Here is an 18,052-nt window from a genome sequence, read left to right on the forward strand (position 1 = left end):
TAAACAGTGAATACATTTAATTTTAAAATACAGTAAAATATACGGAATACAAATAGAAATACAGTGGATACAACCAGTGAAATATACCGAATACAACAATAATAACATGTATTAGGAATAACTAAAATATTGTTAATACAAATTCATTTGAATATATGTGAATATATAAAATAGCAAATACAGTAAATATAAATATTGAATCTAACGAATGCAACAGTAAAAAAATATATTGAAACACACTAAATAAAGCAGTTATATACAACTGAAAAAATCATTCTAATTAATTGGGTTAATAATGAGGTATATTAGAATTAATTTTGTTGAGTTATATTAGGAGTGTATCACGCTAATTGATATTATTTTCGTTATTAGACAGCTGGACATACCTATTTTTAAGGTGATTGTCGTTACTGTATTCATATATACATGGCGCGAATACATGTGAATACATACGCATACAGCTAGACTGCCCTGATTTTAGGCGCTTTTTGCTGTTGTATTTATGAATACAGCAGCGCGAATACATGTGAATACATACGTGTACAGCTAGACTGCCCTGATTTTAGGCGCTTTTTTGTTGGTGTATTCATGAATACAACAACGCGAATACATGTGAATACATGTGCGTACAACTGGACTGTAGTGATTTAGGCGATTTTTGTTGTTGTATTCATGAATACATCAGCGTGAATACAACGAATACACTACAGTAACAATTGAATAGTAGCTATAGGAAGTAATTATGTATATGGTAGCTATAAGAAATTAATAGCCACTAAACAATAGTGATTTCTGAAAATTCCTCCAGTATTAATAGGGTGATTGACATGAATGGCCGGGGCTGGTCTTTAAATATTATTTTTGCTTTTTAAAAGTATTTAGAAAATAACCCTTGGCCCCACACACTTATTACTTGTCAGAGATTTCTCTACTAGATTGGAAGATTTTTTGTTATATTTGTTCTACCTATATTGTTAATTGTTCACAAACTCTACCCAATTGATATGACTTTGTGATTTTTTAATTGTTTACCAAACTCTACCATATTAGCATGACTTTGTATTATCTGCATTTGATTTATTTGTCAAATTGTTCACTGACCTACCTGGTTAGCATGATTTTGTTCTTGTTCAATTGTTCACCAAACTCTACCAGATTGCATGACTTTGTGTTATCTACAATCGACCTATCTGTTAAATTGTTCATCAAAGTCTACCCGATCGACATAATTTATTTGTGTTGTTCAACAAAGTGTTCTTTAAAATAACAATTGCAATTTCGATTAAACCGCCTCAAATCTGCTATGAATGTCCCAAATTTGAAACAAAACCTCTAAATACTAACACAAACGATCCCCGATCACCAATTTAGTCAAATAATACCAAATCAAGAAGACTCATTTTCTCTTCTTCAATACTTTCTAAGGAACAACAATGAAGGTTTGAGATTTTTAAAATAGATTACTATATGAGTGTTGACCTAATAATTTAAACACAACTTATCAATCTTCATTTAATTTTAATAATAATCGATCATTAACTTTCAGTTTCTACCCCCGAAACAAGAATTTAAAGCTACAAATGTTGAACTATGATTGTTCTTGGTGAAGAAAAAATCTAATTTTTATAATAAAATATAAAATGGGCATAATATTTCAAGACTAGTTCCTTAGGGGAACAATCGGTGCAATTTTGTGGTATTTGTTAGTGTAGCGAACCATTTTTGAAAAAGCCCAGCTCAAATGCGTACCTTCTTTACTAGCCCTTGATAACTCATTGAATATTATATAAAGAGTTTAAGTTTGATGTACTAAAAATATAAAAAATATTTATACAATCAACTTTAACTCAAAAAGGCAGTTATAGGTAGTGATATACAAATTATGAAATGTATGAACTTTCTCAGATATGATATATCACTTTTGATTGCTTTTGTTTCAAGTGTTGATCAAAGTAGTCGACCATTCATATTCGAAAAATAAAATTGGAAAAGAGAAGGAAATTGCATCAATAGGGGACGTTAATCTAGTCCTCATTGAGAGGGTCTTTTACAAGACAAATATTCTACTATTTTGGCCTTTTGGGTGTCACTTTCTGGAACAAAAACAGCGCAAATTCCTTCACTTAATTTGTTGCGTTCAACTAAAATGATGTAAAACCTTGGCTACATGAGTCGTGATAACTCTAAAGTGGGTGCGGTCAAATATTATTATCATCTAAGACTCAAAGGACAGAAATAGTCAAATTTCAAAGTAAACTTGCAGTCAAGAACGTAATATACACATTGACATTCTACTTTCTTTAACCAAATAACGATATATACGGAGTAGCATAATATGTGAAAAAAAGGACAAGAAGATGATGACAATTTTGACTTAAGTCATTAACAAAACAAGAAAAGGGAGGGAGGGGTAGCTCTAGAAGATCCCTCTTCTAATATAATATAATTGTCCCAAAGGAGGGACGAACAAGAGGTCGTATTTGGCCGAAAGTATACTTTTCCTCCACCTATTGAAATATATGATCTTAAAAAGCTTAAGGTCAAAAACTTTAATTTGTTGGCCATGATATTTGTGTAACTAGCGAATTAAACTTCTCATTAAGGGTAAAGTTAAATTGTTTCCAAATATATAATTCTGTCATTTTTTTTGAAACGGATTAATTACAAAGAAAATAGTATATCTTTAACATCTTACTAGTGTACAAAAAAGGGGTTGTATTTTAAAAGACTATTAATTCTGAACTAACCTAGAGGTCTTTAAAAACCTTCATAGGAGGAGTAAAGACGTTAATGCCTAGCATACCTATGTTGTTTATTAGGGTTCGCCAAAAATATGGATGGCTAGTTCTCTAAATCAAAGGCATTTTCCACCTTGAGCTCTTCAATCACATATGGAAGATCTGGCCATTGAGGCAGCAATTGCAATCTACTCCTCCTATGATGAGGAAATAGACCGTGTGCTTTTTCTTTTGCAAATCAAGTTTAATCATGTCAAGGTGGAAGTCAATCTTATTCAGCTATATATTAAACACTATAATACAGCTCCTCTAAAAGACTATTAATTCTGAACTAATCTAGAGCGAAAGTGTCATTTCCCCATGCCTATGATAGGTAAAATACTCCACCCTCTGCTTCCACAAATTTATATGGCTAACGTCCTACCCCATGGCCATGAATCATGATACATACAACATTCCGCCCTATGTTTCCACATATTAAGTCACAAGTTGTAAGAATGAAAAATTAATAATGTTTGGTCTATAAGAATGGAAAGTAATAGTAATGTTTTCTCCACACTAAAATAGCTGACCAATGGTGCCATTTCCCATTTTGACTCCGCTACTGGTGATAACTTTCTAGCACAATTTTCTTCCCACAATTATCACACTCTTTATTCTTATATACTTTCTTGACTTTTTTATACACCAAAGTTGAATAATCAAACGAGAACAAGTATATAAATTACTCCCGCCAAGTTAGCCATTGGTTATAAGTGTGAAGAAAGAGGCAAAAAGAGTGCCTTTTTTTTCATTCTCCTAACTTTCATCTCCTCTTCCTTTTAAATATCCCTAAACCAAACCTTCTTTTTCTACACATTCCCTCAATCTTTCGCTCCCTCTTAGATCAAACCAAACTCACTTATAGTATAGAAACTTGTTAGTTGACTTGTTTCTCACTGTCTTTTCTTTAAGGAAAGGAAAAGTAAAAAAGAAAAAAGAAAAAATCAAGAAAACAGTGATTAGCTAGCTAGTAGAGGTTGCAGGCCATCTTTGCACCTCATAGCTATAACCTTTCCTGCTATTTTCCTTTAAACTTTTTTTTCTTCTTTTCCTTTGCATCAATGGAGGCTTTGAGCACTCTAAGTTCTTGCTCTGTTATATCAAGAACTGCTTTGAAATTGTCTAATAATTCCAGAAGATGCCCTCCCAAGAAAGTTGACAACATGATATATTGCCAAAGTAGTGGTACAAATGCTATAAAATTGTCTTCTCTTATAAGTGAGAGGTCATCGGTGATTAGCTCGGATCATAGCACAGCTTTAATGGAGGCTGCAGGAAGTTTGGTTTTGAGTTCAAATGGTAGCAGCCAAGCTGAAATTAAGGTGAAAGATTTGGTGCCTTACGAAAGGCATGATGATGGTATAGGCATTACCAAGTTTCTGAGAGGCAAATCATTTCTCATTACTGGTGCAACTGGTTTTCTGGGAAAAGGTTATTTCCAATGCATAATTTTTTTTTTTCTTGATGTCGTATTAGACTAAGATGAGCTTAAATGAGGCAATATGGACAGTGATAATTCATATAGCCGACCCCAATTGGCTTGGGATTGAGATTGTTGTTGTTCATTTTTTCTTTCTATGCTATTGATTTTCCTAACACCTTTTTCGCTCTGCTGGAAATTCAGTTCTAATTGAGAAGATGTTGAGGACAGCACCTGATGTGAACAAAATATTCATCTTGATCAAGGCAAAAAACAAAGAACATGCTATGAAGAGATTGAAGAATGAAGTATGCATAATCTTATTTAGTCATAATATTTTTATGTTTTGGTCCTTTTCAACCTTTAACATAGTTTTTTCACATGTTTGGACTGTTAGATCCTGAGTGCTGATATATTCAAGTCCCTCAAACAAGTCCATGGGAAATCTTATCAGACTTTCATGTTGAACAAGTTGGTACCTGTGGTAGGAAATGTTTGTGAGTCTAATCTTGGAATTGATGAAGATACATCCAAAATGATGGCCAAAGAGGTTGACATAATTGTGAATTCAGCTGCTAATACAACTTTTGATGAAAGGTTGATGGAAATTTTACATTTGGAATTGTGTATGTCTTTCCATATTTTCTCAAGTATATCTAACAAATATGTAATGAAAGTCAGGTACGATATTGCACTTGATATAAACACTGGAGGACCAAGCCGCCTTATGAACTTTGCAAAACAATGCCACAATCTTAAACTCTTTCTTCAAGTATCTACAGGCAAGTTACACTGTTGATCTTATTCAACTAAAATGATGTGTCTATCGATTTACTGGATTGTTTCATGTTGGAAACAGCTTATGTAAATGGACAGCGACAAGGTAGAATTATGGAAAAGCCATTCTGCGTTGGAGATAGTATAGCAAGGGAGAATCTTCTCTCTGGAGTCAATCACAACTCCTTCCCCTTTTTGAATGTTGAAGATGAGATAAAGTTAGTTTTGGAGACTAAACAAGCTCTAGACAACAATTCAGTGACTCAGAAAATGAAAGAAATTGGTTTAGAGAGGTATATATAACAACACTAGACATTTGCTTCATTATAAACTTTAAGAAATATATAAACACAACTTATTTGCTTAACAAAGAGTTTTGAATTGATCAGAGCAAACAAATTTGGTTGGCAAGATACTTATGTATTCACAAAGGCAATGGGAGAGATGATGATAGACAGCATGAGAGGTGATATTCCGGTAGTTATTATTCGACCAAGTGTCATTGAGAGCACCTACAAGGAACCATTTCCAGGATGGATGGAAGGGAGCAGGTATTCTACTTAACCTAAAAGACCACTTCCATTTACCTTAAGCTAACGTAATTTCCGAATAATATTAACCTTGAAATCTTATGCAGGATGATGGATCCAATCATTTTGTACTATGGTAAAGGGCAACTCACAGGATTTCTTGTAGACCCTAATGGAGTTCTTGATGTGGCAAGTTCTTCAAGCCAGTGATTTAATTTTATTGCAGATGAATCGTAATATAAAGGGTAGTGTGTAATCAACAATATTTTTGTGTCTCTTATAGGTTCCAGCTGACATGGTTGTGAATGCAACGTTGGCAGCCATGGCAAAACATGGGACAGAAGGAAAAACAGGAAGTAGTGTTTACCAGGTTGCTTCATCTGCTGTAAATCCATTAGTCTTCAAGGACTTGGCAAGAATGCTATTTGATCACTTCAATCATTCACCATACATCGATTCCAAAGGAAGACCAATTCATGTTCCAAAGATGACGCTGCTGAGATCCATGGAGGATTTTTCGTCCCACCTTTGGCAAGACGCCATTAACAGGAGTGGCCTAACAGATTTGGCTGATCCAAACGGCAACTTGTCCAAGAAACTTGAGAATATCTGTAGAAAGTCAGTGGAGCAAGCAAAGTACTTGGCTAATATCTATGAACCGTACACTTTCTATGGAGGAAGGTAAGAGTTTAAGAACATAACCCTATGCATATATAAAGTTTGTCATGAAACTAAACGAAAATTCCAAAATTTCCAGATTTGACAACAGCAATACTCAAAGGTTGATGGAATGCATGTCTAAAGAAGAAAGATGGCAATTTGGATTTGATGTAGAGAACATAGATTGGAAAGATTACATCTCTAACGTCCACATTCCAGGGCTAAGGAAGCATGTGATGAAAGGAAGAGGATCATGCAGTTAATCCCTTTAAGTTTCTGCATCTTACTGTAATACAAGTATAGACTAATGATTTCCGGACAAAATCAAGGATCACTGATGTAATATCATTTCAATTAATAAATCATATCACTGATGTAATATCACTTCAATGTAAGTCTACCATGAAAAATGTTTAGGGTTCTTCAGCTTCTACATGGATTAGAAATATACGTGCAGCCTAGGTTATACACTTATTTAGTTCTTTGTATTTATAAGGAAAAACATTAGCGTTCTGGGGCCCTACTATGTAGTCAAATTAGACTACCCTTTCTTCCACTTCCGAAGGATGGAGGGGGTATATAGCGAAAAAAGTGTCGAAGGGGTCGGATCACCCTGGGTTTTTGAAGAGTTGTTCCTTTTATTGAGCATAATGATGTGAATTGGGCTTGTTGTATTTAGTATACAGCATCAAGCAGTTCCGCTTTCCCCTACCGATGATGTGCCGAGAAGTGCATTGTTGGAACTGGGTTGGAACTTAGAGAATTTCACAAATATTACTCCAACACTACCTCCACTTCTACCTCTTTTATCCTGGATTAGCTTCAGGAATCAGGATAAAGACCCTACCATGCCTGGATCCCTGTAAATATGATAGCTGACAACCGACTTAGGTATGTCACAGGGGAGGGGAGAAGATTGAAAGGTAACCTAATGACACTAGAAAAGTTCAAAAATGGGGATAGAAGTAGCTTTAGGATACCCTTCTATATATTCCCGAATACCCAAGAGTGTGATAGCCTGGCTTTCATGAATCACACAAAAGTGGACACCCTACTTAGGCATGTCATGGCAGAGAAAGATATAAAGGTAACCTATGACACCGGGAAAGTATGAAGATCGAATCAGGATTTAATATATTTAATCGGCTGCTCTTCTCTCTTTTCCTTATTGAACTATGGAAAACACTTGCATGCAATGATAAGGTGGTAAATCTCCCATTCTAATTCAGTACTCTTAGAATTATGCGGGAAGGTTTCCCATCACACGATTCACCATTATAATTGTAACGACCCGACCGGTTGTTTTGAGAATTAGCGTCCCGTTTGGCGGCTTAAGGTCTCGAGCAGCTTCGTATTACGTGTTATGACTTGCGTATGTGGTCAAGTTCGGTTTCCGGATGATTCGGGGTCAATGTGGAAGAAGGGTTCTTGTTTTAGAAGCTTAAGCGGTAAGAGTTGACCGGAGTTTTAACTTTTATGTAGACGACACTAAAATGACGTTTTGATGATTTCAATAACTCCGTATGGTGATTTTGGACTTAGTCGTGCGTCCGGATTTGGATTTGGAGGTCCGTAGAGTAATTTGAAGGATTTCAGCAAAAAAATGGAAAGTTGAAGTTTTGGAAGGTTGGGAGGTTTGACCGAGAGTTAAATTTGGTGATATCGGGGTCGGAATGCGATTCCGAGAGTTGGATTAGCTCCGTCATGTCATTTGGGACTTGCATGAAAAAATTTGACGTCATTTCGAGTTGATTTGATATGTTTCGACACGAGTTTTGGAAGCTGGAAGATTTAGAAATTCATGAGTTCAATTTGTGATGTGATTCGTAGTTTCGACGTTGTTTGATGTGGTTTGAGGCCTCGAGCAAGTCCGTGTTATGTTTTAGGACTTGTTAGTATGTTTGGTTGAGATCCCGGGGGCCTCGGGTGTGTTTCGGGTGAGTTTTGAACAAGTTTGGGCACTTCGGCACTTTGATGGTGTTCAGGAGCAGTTGAAGTGCGGAGGGCATATTTTTGGAGTGCTGGTGTGCGGCCGCAAACTCCCAAAGTGCGGAGGCAGTGGAAAATGTGCAAATCGCAGTAGAAAATGTTCGGACCGCAGAAATCCTCTTGCGGCCGCAGAAAGGGGAATCTGCAAGTTTGATGGTCTCACTTCGGAAGCTTGTATCTTTTAATATATAAGAAATTTGGAGATGATTCAAAAATGAAAGTTGTAGCCATTTGCGTCTAGTTTCCAGAAAGATAAACCATTAATCATTTGGATATATGTACAAAAAGTTATGCTCAATTTACTAAAGCCTGGTAGTGCAAATGCTGCTGAAGTGCGGCCGCACAATTTGGATTGCAGCCGCGGAACTTAGAATGTGCGGACCGCACAAAAAATGTGCGGTCAGCACTTGGAGGTCAGATGTGGTACCATATAAATGAGGGTTTCATCTCATTTTTTATTTTTGGACCTAGAGACCTCGGTTTGTGGCGATTTTTCGTGGATTTTTCAAGAAAATTATCGGGGTAAGTGATTCTCACTCGGTTTTGGCTATATTACACGAATTCATTGTTATTTTCATCATTTAATTAGTGATTTGAGTTGAAAATTTGGGGAAAAATTATGAAAACTTCTTAGACTAAATTTTGGGGATTTTAAAGGCGATTTGAGGTCGGATTTGAGTAATTCTTGTATGGTTGGACTCGTTATCGAATGAGTGTTCAAATTTTGTAATTTTGGTCCGGTTCTGAGGTGCGGGCCTGGGGGTTGACTTTTGGATTGACTTTTTAGTTTTAATTAAAAATCGAAACTTTACTATCCGGAATAGTTTCCTATGAGTTTATTTATGATTTGAAGTTATTTTGGCTAGATTTGAGTCGTTCGGAGGTTGTTTCACTCGAGAAGGTCTTTTTAGTGTATCGGTCTAGCTTCTTTGAGGTAAGTATCTTGCCTAACTTTGTATCTTACCTAACTTTGTGTGGGGGAAACTACCCCTTAGGTATTGAGTCTCTGGTGCTAATTGTGTCATGTGAAGTCCGTGTACGCGAGGTGACGAGTACGTGATTGATTTATGGAAAGTTGACCTTTAGGGCTCTTAGGTTCTTATGTTAATTAGATATGAAGTTGTTTTGTTATGTTAAGTTTCCCAGTTACTAGTTTCACTCTACGTGTCTTGATTGGAATTAATTGCTTCATGTTCAACCTTTATTGCCTATTTGACTATTGTGTGCCTTAACTGAAGTTGTTGCCTCTTCGATTGACATGCTATCCTTTCCGTTGCTTATCCTTAATTGAATTTATTGCATCTCTTCGTAATTGCTCAACCCTAAACGAAGTATAGTTATCCTTTAACGTAGTTGCCTCATCCGTATTTAGAATAATTTGTTACATATTATTTCTCCCTTGTTGAGCCATTCTTATTGAGGCTAGTATTCCCTATTGTGTTTATTCTTTGTGAGCTCGTTCTACCGCTTCTTTGTGATCCAAAGCTCTTGAGTTGATTTACTTGTCGTATTCTTGTGCTATTATTGTTGTTGTTGTTGTTGTACTCAGTTTATTGAGCCGAGGGCTACGTGCGGTTGTGGTATTGACACTGTTTATATGAAATGTTGTGGTATATGAGTACATATTGTGAAAGTCATTCTATCGTGATGTTGTGTTTTTGGCACGTGATATTGTTGGGAGGTTTGTTCGGTTGTTTGCACGAGGTTTCTGCCGTGCTATTGTTACTATTGATATATGCACATGCGGCGTGACAAGGCGGGCTATATATGTGGGTTTGCGCATGTGGCGAGACAAGGTGGAAAAATTATTATGCGTGTGCGGCGAGACAAGGTAGGCATTTACTTTATTATTGTGCACGTGACGAGACAAGATGGGCTATGTCGGGGATTGATTTGTGATAACTTGTGATGGCCTCGGGGCATTGTTGTTGTTGTTGATATTTATGTAGTGGCGTGCCTAACCTGTGTGAGTTTTACTTGGTGCAAATTGTGAGGATCGTTCCTTATGTGTCGTTCATTTTTCTCTACTCTTATTCGTTGGCCCGAACTTGATAGAACACTTGCACAAGCATACACGTACTTTACCACCCTATCGGTTTAAGAAGATGAACACTGATGCTACCGATCATCTGTACGTACTCCGTCTACTTGTCTTATATGTGAGATTGGTTATATTGGTACGTAAGTCGTCCTTGCAGTTATCAGTTATAACGAGGGCACGAGATGCCAAGTGATTAGTGTTCGTGAATTGGGACCCGTGAATTGTGTGAGTTTTGAGGTTTGGTACCTCGTGGGGATTATTGAATAAACCTGGTGCGAAAGCAATTATTCCTATCAAGTTGCTACTTGTCTTTCCTTTGCTTGTTTTTCACCGGATTTAAACTGTGTCCAGCTTACTCTACTGTGTTATTACTTGTGGTATCCCGCTGCAAATTGTTGCTTCTACTTCCTACTGCAAGCACCGTATTATTGTTGTCATTATGCGTAGTTCTGTAGAGTATCATACTCTGTTAGTTCTATACCTATATTTGTTCAGGTTATCTAGTCCAGTAGGTGTCTTGACTTTCCCTCGTCACTGCTCCACTGAGGTTAGTCTTGATACTTACTGGGTACCGCTGTGGTATACTCATACTACACTTCTGCACATTTTTGCGCAGATCCAGGTAATTCGGAGTCAGTCGATCGTAGCTAGCTATACGGATCTTGTTGTGGAAACTCAAGTAAACTTGTTGTTGCGTTCACAAGCCTCGGAGTCACCTTTTGTATTGTACTTGCACTGTTTATCTCTATTTCGAAACAGTTGTATTTAGAGGTTTTTGTAGTAAACTCAGTAGAGCTTATAACTTGTACTATCGGTTTTGAGAATTGTAAGTTGTGTAACAAGGCTCTATTTCATCATTATTAATTGTTAATCAAATTCTTCTATTAATTCAGCAAGTGTTAGGCTTACCTAGTTTTAGAGACTAGGTGCCGTCACGACATTCTACGGAGGGAAATTGGGGTCGTGACAGTAATCTTCAAGGCCTATCATATTTTGTTTTTTTATGGGTAAATAATATATATTGTATAAATATTTGCACTAAGCCAGTGCAACGGGCGTAATTACAGGTTGTGCAAATCAGCAATTGCGTCTAAAATATCATCTACATCTGGTACAAGAACCAGTTTGCACCAAAAAGCGATCAACAAAATGCAATTAAGTTTAAGGCACTATAAATTTCTTCAAAAATTCTAATGTTTCTTTCAAGCCAGACAGACCACTAGATAACTTGAGGAACAGTGTTCCAGGTCTTTTGAGCTTTCTTGCATAGACCCTCCCTGGTCCAGCACTTCAGCAATTCTAAAATGGAGCTAGGCATGGTCCAAGACATACCAAATATTGAAAAGAACATGTTCCATAAATGGTTTGTAACGTTGCAATGCAGAAAAAGGGGGGTAACATCTTCAGATTGTTCTTCACATAAAAGACATCTGCTGCACAGCTTGAAACCCCTCTTCTGGAGATTGTTTTCTATGAGGCATGCCTCCTTAGCGACAATCCAAGAGAAGCAAGAAACCTTTAAAGGTGCCATGTTGTACCATATTTTTTTCCAAGGCCATAACTCACTGTTGCTAAAACCTAGCATATTGTAACAACTTTTAACTGGAAAAATGCCCTTGGAGTGACCCTTCCAACTGATAGAGTCCATTTTGCTGTGGTCCAAAACAGCGTTGCTTAGCATTTGTAGCAAGAGGCCTACCCTCTCCACTCTTTGGTGCGCCATGGATTGTCCAACGAAAACTTTTCCACCAAAGTTCTCCTCCAAAGTGCATTTTCCTCCCTGTTGAATCATCACAAGACTTTCATTATGATTCTTAAGGTTCTTCATTCCCAGACCCCCTTCCTTTTGTTTCTGATGACTGTTTTCCAATTTACAAGGCAAATAGGCTTTGATAGTTTATTGCCATTCCAAAGAAAATCTCTCCTTAATTTGTCCATGCGTTTCAGCACTGGAGGAGGAGCTGGAAATAGAGACATGGTGTAAGTGGGTAGTGCGTCAAGCACACTGTTGATTAACAAACAAACAAATTCAATGATTTTCAATATTCTATTTACTTTTAGAGTAAAGAGAAGCTAAATCAGCACAACTAAACCACATCATCTATTTTTATATGTTTTTTGTTGTCCGAATTAAATGTTATTAAGTTGCTAATAATAATAGATTTGTAAATCACATAAGAAAATCTAATTCCAACAATTATCCCATACCCGATCCTTGAACTAAATAGGGGATAATATTTTTCGAATTATCTCTCTACAGATCAAACAATCCTCTTTGAATTGAGATGAGAGTATTGCTTTCGGAACCCGCAGAATATACCTCATTTTCATTAGTAATGATATATTACACAAGTTCAAAATTGTCATACAAGAGTTCAATATGGTCAGCTAAGAACGTATTCCTACATATCAACACAAAAAATATGTTCTATTATACATGATATGCCAAGCATCATAGGCTTAGGTGAGAGAATAGAGAAGGCACAAGATCCACCACAGACCATGCAAGACCAGTGTACTGAAGGAGCCTTATACCAGTATCCACGTCAAACGAGTCCTGACGGGAGAAAAATAATAGCTTTTGAATATAACCTGCTTGCTTTATTTCATCTGACTTTTTAGCGGAAGCTGAAAAGCTTAGTGATGGGACGTAGCTGGTTGATCTCACTGGGATACCCAACGCACTGGCAAGTATGGGAAGCATCCATTTGGTTAGAGCCTTGCTACAGAACTTCACAAGGAGTATCGTCGGATATCCTACTAGCATTCTTCCCAAAAATGCAGGAAAAGAAAGATGGGGAGTGAAGACACGAGGAACACTCTCATGATGGAACTGATGATATGTCTGCTGGACGCCAATTACCTGGACAGAAGAATTTTTTTCATGAAATTAGAGACACTTGCAATTACCCTGTACACCTATCTTCTATAAGAGATCGTTTCATCCTTTCTTACGTCCAGAAAACAAAAAAAGGCAGAGCACAAGGACATGCATCATAACTAAAAGCAAATTACTGCCAGTAACCTTGCCAAAAGTTAGAACAAAAGGAATGAAATTCATTACGTGAACTCTCATAGAGAAAACCAATACCAAGTAGTTCTTCCTCAATCCTAAACATTTGAATCCACAATAACTAAGGTCTACAGGATTATTAGCCCTCATCCCCAGAGAGAGTGAGGTGTTGAGCAGGAATGTAAACAGGAGTAGGAATCAAAAAGGATGGCGCTTGAGCAGAAGACACAAGTTAAGATTGACTGTGGACCTACAAGGAAAAGAGCAGACACCTCTCTCTCCCTCTCCAACAATTCTACTTATTCCATTTTTTGCTTAAATAATAGCTATGCGAACGAAATATGAGAGGAGGAATTGGACACTTATGCTACTCCTTGACATATCTAGTTGTTTCGTTGATAGCCAATAAATAGCATGCATACTCTTTATTTTTTGGCTACCAAGACCAAGGTAGCAACACAAAATGGCTTCTAATTCAGGACAGCCTACCCGCACCAATATTTAATCCTAAGATGCCTTTGCACTATTAGTCATTCAATTTAAATGGAGTTTGATGACTACCAACAGAACCATGTTAATCATACAAGTCAAAGTGCGACAAATAACAAGTTTACTAAGAGTAAAAGAAAATGTTAGGTTGAACAGTCGAAAGTCCATTTTCTCCAACAAATTGTCCAAAGACAATCACTTTCTAAATAGACGACTACCTTCTGACTAACTCATCAAGGAGAAAAGCAGCACGGAAGAAGTAACTTCGCAAAACAATATCTCCTTTTTTTATATATCTAGATAACTGATTCACATGAACTATGAATCAGGAGAAGCAAAATATTACAATCATATGCTAAGCACAGAGATATAGCTGTTGCCCACATTTTTCGCTATACAGTCATTTTTCAGTTCTACAAATTTTATGCAAACATACTGAAACAATCTGGTCAATGAACACAAATCTCAGTGGGAGGTCTCAACAAAGGAATAGGTGGAAGAAGAAAAATGAACTTCACAAGATAAAGTCAAGGAAATACTGTTGTGTGCTTACAATTCCCAATGCCACACCATTGAAGGCTGTGTGGAACTCAAAACTTGGAGTTGGCATCTCCGGTGTTGGGTAAGCAAAGAGCAATAAGAAGCTGAGCACAGCCCAGAAGGATGAAACTGCAAAAGATGCCAAATCTCAGAACTACGGACAAGATATATAATCATGCAAATATGCAATAAAGATGATATAAAAATTTGGAAAAACTCCCATTTGTCAAAGAATTGACTTTCTTCTTTCTTAAATAATCAAAAGATAGAATTTTCTCATAACCAATGTTCTTTCCAGTGAATCAAAGGCAAAAAGCATAGAAAAGCGTCAAACATCTATTAGGACTTTAAGAGCAATTAAAGCATGAGCGTTACTGAAAAAGAGCGCAAATGAAAGAAATAGATTAAAATATATATTGCAAAATAATAATTGTAAATATGTTCACTACTTATACGGACCAAAGAATTACAAACCATGTAAATCAAATTCAAAGATCATTTTAAATTTCTGATTTAGATGCAAGTTCCTAGTTCAAATTAGTGACTAATTTTCTTTTACTAAACTTCAAATCTTCCTACCTTATCATTAACATTCATCAATAAAGTTTCCTTAACAATTAGTATATCCTCGATATCTCTATTTTCTTGTTTAGTGTTGTCCTCCTTAAGACATTCAGCCTGCACTGAAGCGCTGGGGTTAACCGAGGTGAAGCATCTAGCTTTCCCAGCATAGAGTTTTTGGGGGTTATGCGAAGAACACAATTCTTTCAAATTGACTGGTAGGGATAAAACAAGCATTGTTACGAGACAAAATTGCACATACAAATTAAGCTATCTTAATATGACTGCAGGAGTTGCCTAATGACAATAACTGAATTTATTGAGTCAGCTAATTGCATGCGCATTAAACTTTATGTTATTTTTCGCCAACGGATACTAGATATATAGCATCAGATTTTAAGCAGAAAATATTTGCTCTTCGATAAAATTTGCTGCTGAATATGGGCATTATTAAAAGTTAGGTTCAGTCTACCCATATCAAACTTTCATTCAAATCCTTGATAAGAACCAAATACTGACAAAGCCCCTCATTAGGATTCAGGGGAAAATGATATTGAAGCAGAGCACAGGGCATCTTCATGCTCAAGAGGGAACTTAAAGCGATTATATCTGTCTGTAATGACTGATTTATACTCTTTTATTATGAAAGAACTCAAAGAAAGTCCGCAAAAGGCCGTCCAAAAAATCTACCATCGATATTGGTGCAAAGAGCTATGTCTTCTCTCATCCAGCTCTGAGGTTATAACACCCGATATATGAAGAACAAGAGGATTTTCCGACAGATGCCAATACATTAAGAACCTTTACGCCAATACATTAAGAACCTGACTCCATATCCATTTAAGACCAAAGCAAATTCAAACAGGTAGCAGCACACATACCATTTTGCCCCGAGACTACGAAATCATCAATGCATTTGTGAACAGAGAGCCAAAATGCCAGGATTGCCAATCCGAAAGCTAGACCCCCAATGATGTCAATCAAGCTGTGCATTCCCAGGTATATTCTTCCTGATAAATAAGCAAATATTCAATCCTGGACGTTTTAAAGAAGAAAGATAGGAGCCTTGTGCAAGGTAAAACTTACCTACTGCAATCAAGAAAACAAACAAACAAACGACTGCAAATCCAGCTAATCCAATAATGGCATCTTCATTTTGTGTGTAGGATAAGATGTACTGAAGAAGGAACCTGATTTATCCATAAAAGAGAATAAGAGGAGTAAGAATATGCTGATTAGATGAGGCATGAGTAAAGCATTTTGCTACCAAAAATGCAGCACGTTGAGTATTTTTCCTTCTCTATAGTATACATTACAACCCAAGAGGTGGTTGGATACTGCCCCTTCTGGCCACCAATTCACAGAAAAGAAAATGTTTGGAGGAATGGGCATATTCAAACACTTGATAAACCATTTTGGCCAACCACAAAAAGAAACATGATCAAAGTACTGCCGGACTATTCTCCCTCAGAAGTAGTAAACATATGTTTTTTTATCAATAATGCGAAAGAAGCATTAAGTTTTTCACCTTAGGAAGAGAAATATAGATCTATGCCTGTCGAAACAGTAACTCTCTTTGACGTGAAACATTATTGATTTTTCCTAGATCACAATATCGTTAAGTTCTCAGCACATATGACGGATATAATGTGCACACACCAATCTATAGGAATCTTCAGCTAATTCCATCAATGCAGATATCAAGTGGCACAACATAAAGAAGAGGTGTACCCTGACAAGCAGACAGTGTTGAGGGTGTGTGAAGAAGGAAGTCCATATTCCAGAGCATTTTCTTTCTCATCTTCGGTCGCCGTTATTCTCCTAACAACTGATGAACTGGGTCTAGGAGCACATACCACATCCTGCACACACATTTAGCTTAGTATTATTATTTTGGAAATGACACATTTAGCTCATTATTAAACCAACCATGACCTAACAAAATTAAAACTGACAAGATAAGTAAAGTTAATAGAAAAGAGAGTACCTTTATGCAGTTACCAACATAATCACAGAAGGCCATCAAAAGGGTCATCTGTCTAGCCAATTTGCAATGTCCACTCTGCAACATAAAAAATGCCTTAAACTTACAACAGAAAGCTTTAAACTTTTGAGCTCCAAATGTAAAACTGAAAAACATACCCAGAATAGCAAGGGAAGGAAAGCAGTGTAGAAAGGCACAGAAACAACACAAGAAAGACCAGAAAACAAGGCATCCAAATATTTGTGCTGATATTTCTACAAAAAAAAAAAAAGAAGAGAGAAAACCCCATCAAACAGAATTCAGAAAAGACATAAACTTTATCATAAAATCTCCAGAATTTTGCATATTGTGAAGCAAACCTGGATCCTTAAAGTAATGGGGGTGCCAGAAACAACATAACTAGAAACCCAATGTTGAGTGAAAGATCTAGTCTTTTGGGTCACATTAAAAATTGAAGACAAAACAACCCATGTTGCAATTCCACACAAAAACGCCACCTCCCACCCTGGGATGCTCTCCATCTCTATATTTTTTTTTTCAAATTTCTCCTTTTATTTTCTTCTACCCCTTTTTCTCAAGAATTTAGATTGAAGAAACCACAGAGGTTTCTCCTCCTTATTTCTTCCGAGACAGCTAAAAGGAAAAAAGGTTAAATTTGAAACTACAGGGGGATGAGAGAGAAACAAGTGATTCTCTGGTTTCTTGTTTTCCTTTTTAGTTTTAAATTTTAGAAAAATGGTAACAGTATTTTTCTAGGCAACAACTAATTTCCCTGTTGGATTTGGCTGGCAGAGAAAGAGTAAGTTTGACTTGACTATAAAAAGATCTCTAAGACAATTTTTTATTTTACACACAAATTATGAAAAATTCCAATTGCCGTCGGCAGTGATGATGAGTTAATTGTTTTAGTGACTTTGGATTTTGTCAGACTGTTTTCTTTTCTTTTTGTTTTTCGCTATTCTTTTGTTTTTTTATCCGGCCTTTACCTTTTGTCGGTTGTCACTATGCATATTTTTTCCCTTGAACTTTCCGTTGAAACACTTCCATTTTTCAAACAAAAAAATAACCAATTAATTGATGTTTATCCCAACCTTCTGTTTTTCTTCTTCTTCTTGTGGTTAAATAACAAACAAGGACAACTAATAAATTGAAATTATAAAGATTAAGATACAGTTGGGTCATCACACTAATTTTTTTAGAGGGTAATAAAAGAGTAGTATTTATTTTTTCAATAGAGTAATATTTTTGGAAAAGAAATATGTTTATAT

At 36.4% G+C, this 18,052-nt stretch overlaps 2 protein-coding genes across 3 annotated transcripts; one reads left to right on the forward strand and one right to left on the reverse strand.

The window, feature by feature from the left end:
- The first annotated feature begins 3,462 nt into the window (after nucleotides 1–3,462).
- LOC104087731 (fatty acyl-CoA reductase 2, chloroplastic) lies at nucleotides 3,463–6,598 on the forward strand. The gene is made up of 9 exons (XM_009592288.4): nucleotides 3,463–4,211; nucleotides 4,405–4,508; nucleotides 4,598–4,797; nucleotides 4,882–4,982; nucleotides 5,060–5,270; nucleotides 5,367–5,528; nucleotides 5,615–5,696; nucleotides 5,791–6,188; nucleotides 6,265–6,598. Exons 1-9 carry the CDS (start codon nucleotides 3,842–3,844, stop codon nucleotides 6,428–6,430), a joined length of 1,794 nt encoding a protein of 597 aa, XP_009590583.1. The 5' UTR covers nucleotides 3,463–3,841; the 3' UTR covers nucleotides 6,431–6,598.
- Nucleotides 6,599–12,491: 5,893 nt separating this feature from the next.
- Nucleotides 12,492–17,477, reverse strand: LOC104087730 (lipid phosphate phosphatase delta). 2 transcript variants are annotated; one of them, XM_009592287.4, is made up of 8 exons: nucleotides 17,144–17,477; nucleotides 16,943–17,038; nucleotides 16,788–16,862; nucleotides 16,532–16,662; nucleotides 15,887–15,990; nucleotides 15,682–15,810; nucleotides 14,253–14,368; nucleotides 12,492–13,060 (listed from the first exon to the last, which is right to left on the reverse strand). In XM_009592287.4, exons 1-8 carry the CDS (start codon nucleotides 17,303–17,305, stop codon nucleotides 12,650–12,652), a joined length of 1,224 nt encoding a protein of 407 aa, XP_009590582.1. In that variant the 5' UTR covers nucleotides 17,306–17,477; the 3' UTR covers nucleotides 12,492–12,649. The 2 variants fall into 2 exon arrangements, with proteins under 2 accessions (XP_009590582.1, XP_070053024.1); XM_070196923.1 differs by lacking the exon at nucleotides 16,943–17,038 and having other exon boundaries at nucleotides 17,144–17,446.
- Nucleotides 17,478–18,052: the final 575 nt, after the last annotated feature.

The sequence above is a fragment of the Nicotiana tomentosiformis genome, chromosome 3 (genome assembly GCF_000390325.3).
Source record: "Nicotiana tomentosiformis chromosome 3, ASM39032v3, whole genome shotgun sequence".
NCBI classification, from domain to species: domain Eukaryota; kingdom Viridiplantae; phylum Streptophyta; class Magnoliopsida; order Solanales; family Solanaceae; genus Nicotiana; species Nicotiana tomentosiformis.

What these genes read in the sequence shown, in the direction of transcription:
- LOC104087731 (XM_009592288.4), top strand. Translation starts at nt 3,842, where the DNA reads ATGGAGGCTTTGAGCACTCTAAGTTCTTGCTCTGTTATATCAAGAACT. An exon ending in TGAAGAGATTGAAGAATGAA is followed by an intron (nt 4,509 to 4,597) that starts GTATGCATAATC and finishes TTGGACTGTTAG; the next exon opens with ATCCTGAGTGCTGATATATT. An exon ending in CTAATGGAGTTCTTGATGTG is followed by an intron (nt 5,697 to 5,790) that starts GCAAGTTCTTCA and finishes TGTCTCTTATAG; the next exon opens with GTTCCAGCTGACATGGTTGT.
- LOC104087730 (XM_009592287.4), bottom strand. Translation starts at nt 17,305, where the DNA reads ATGGAGAGCATCCCAGGGTGGGAGGTGGCGTTTTTGTGTGGAATTGCA. An exon ending in TCCTTCCCTTGCTATTCTGG is followed by an intron (nt 16,863 to 16,942) that starts GTATGTTTTTCA and finishes TTTATGTTGCAG; the next exon opens with AGTGGACATTGCAAATTGGC. An exon ending in TGTTTTCTTGATTGCAGTAG is followed by an intron (nt 15,811 to 15,886) that starts GTAAGTTTTACC and finishes CTTATTTATCAG; the next exon opens with GAAGAATATACCTGGGAATG.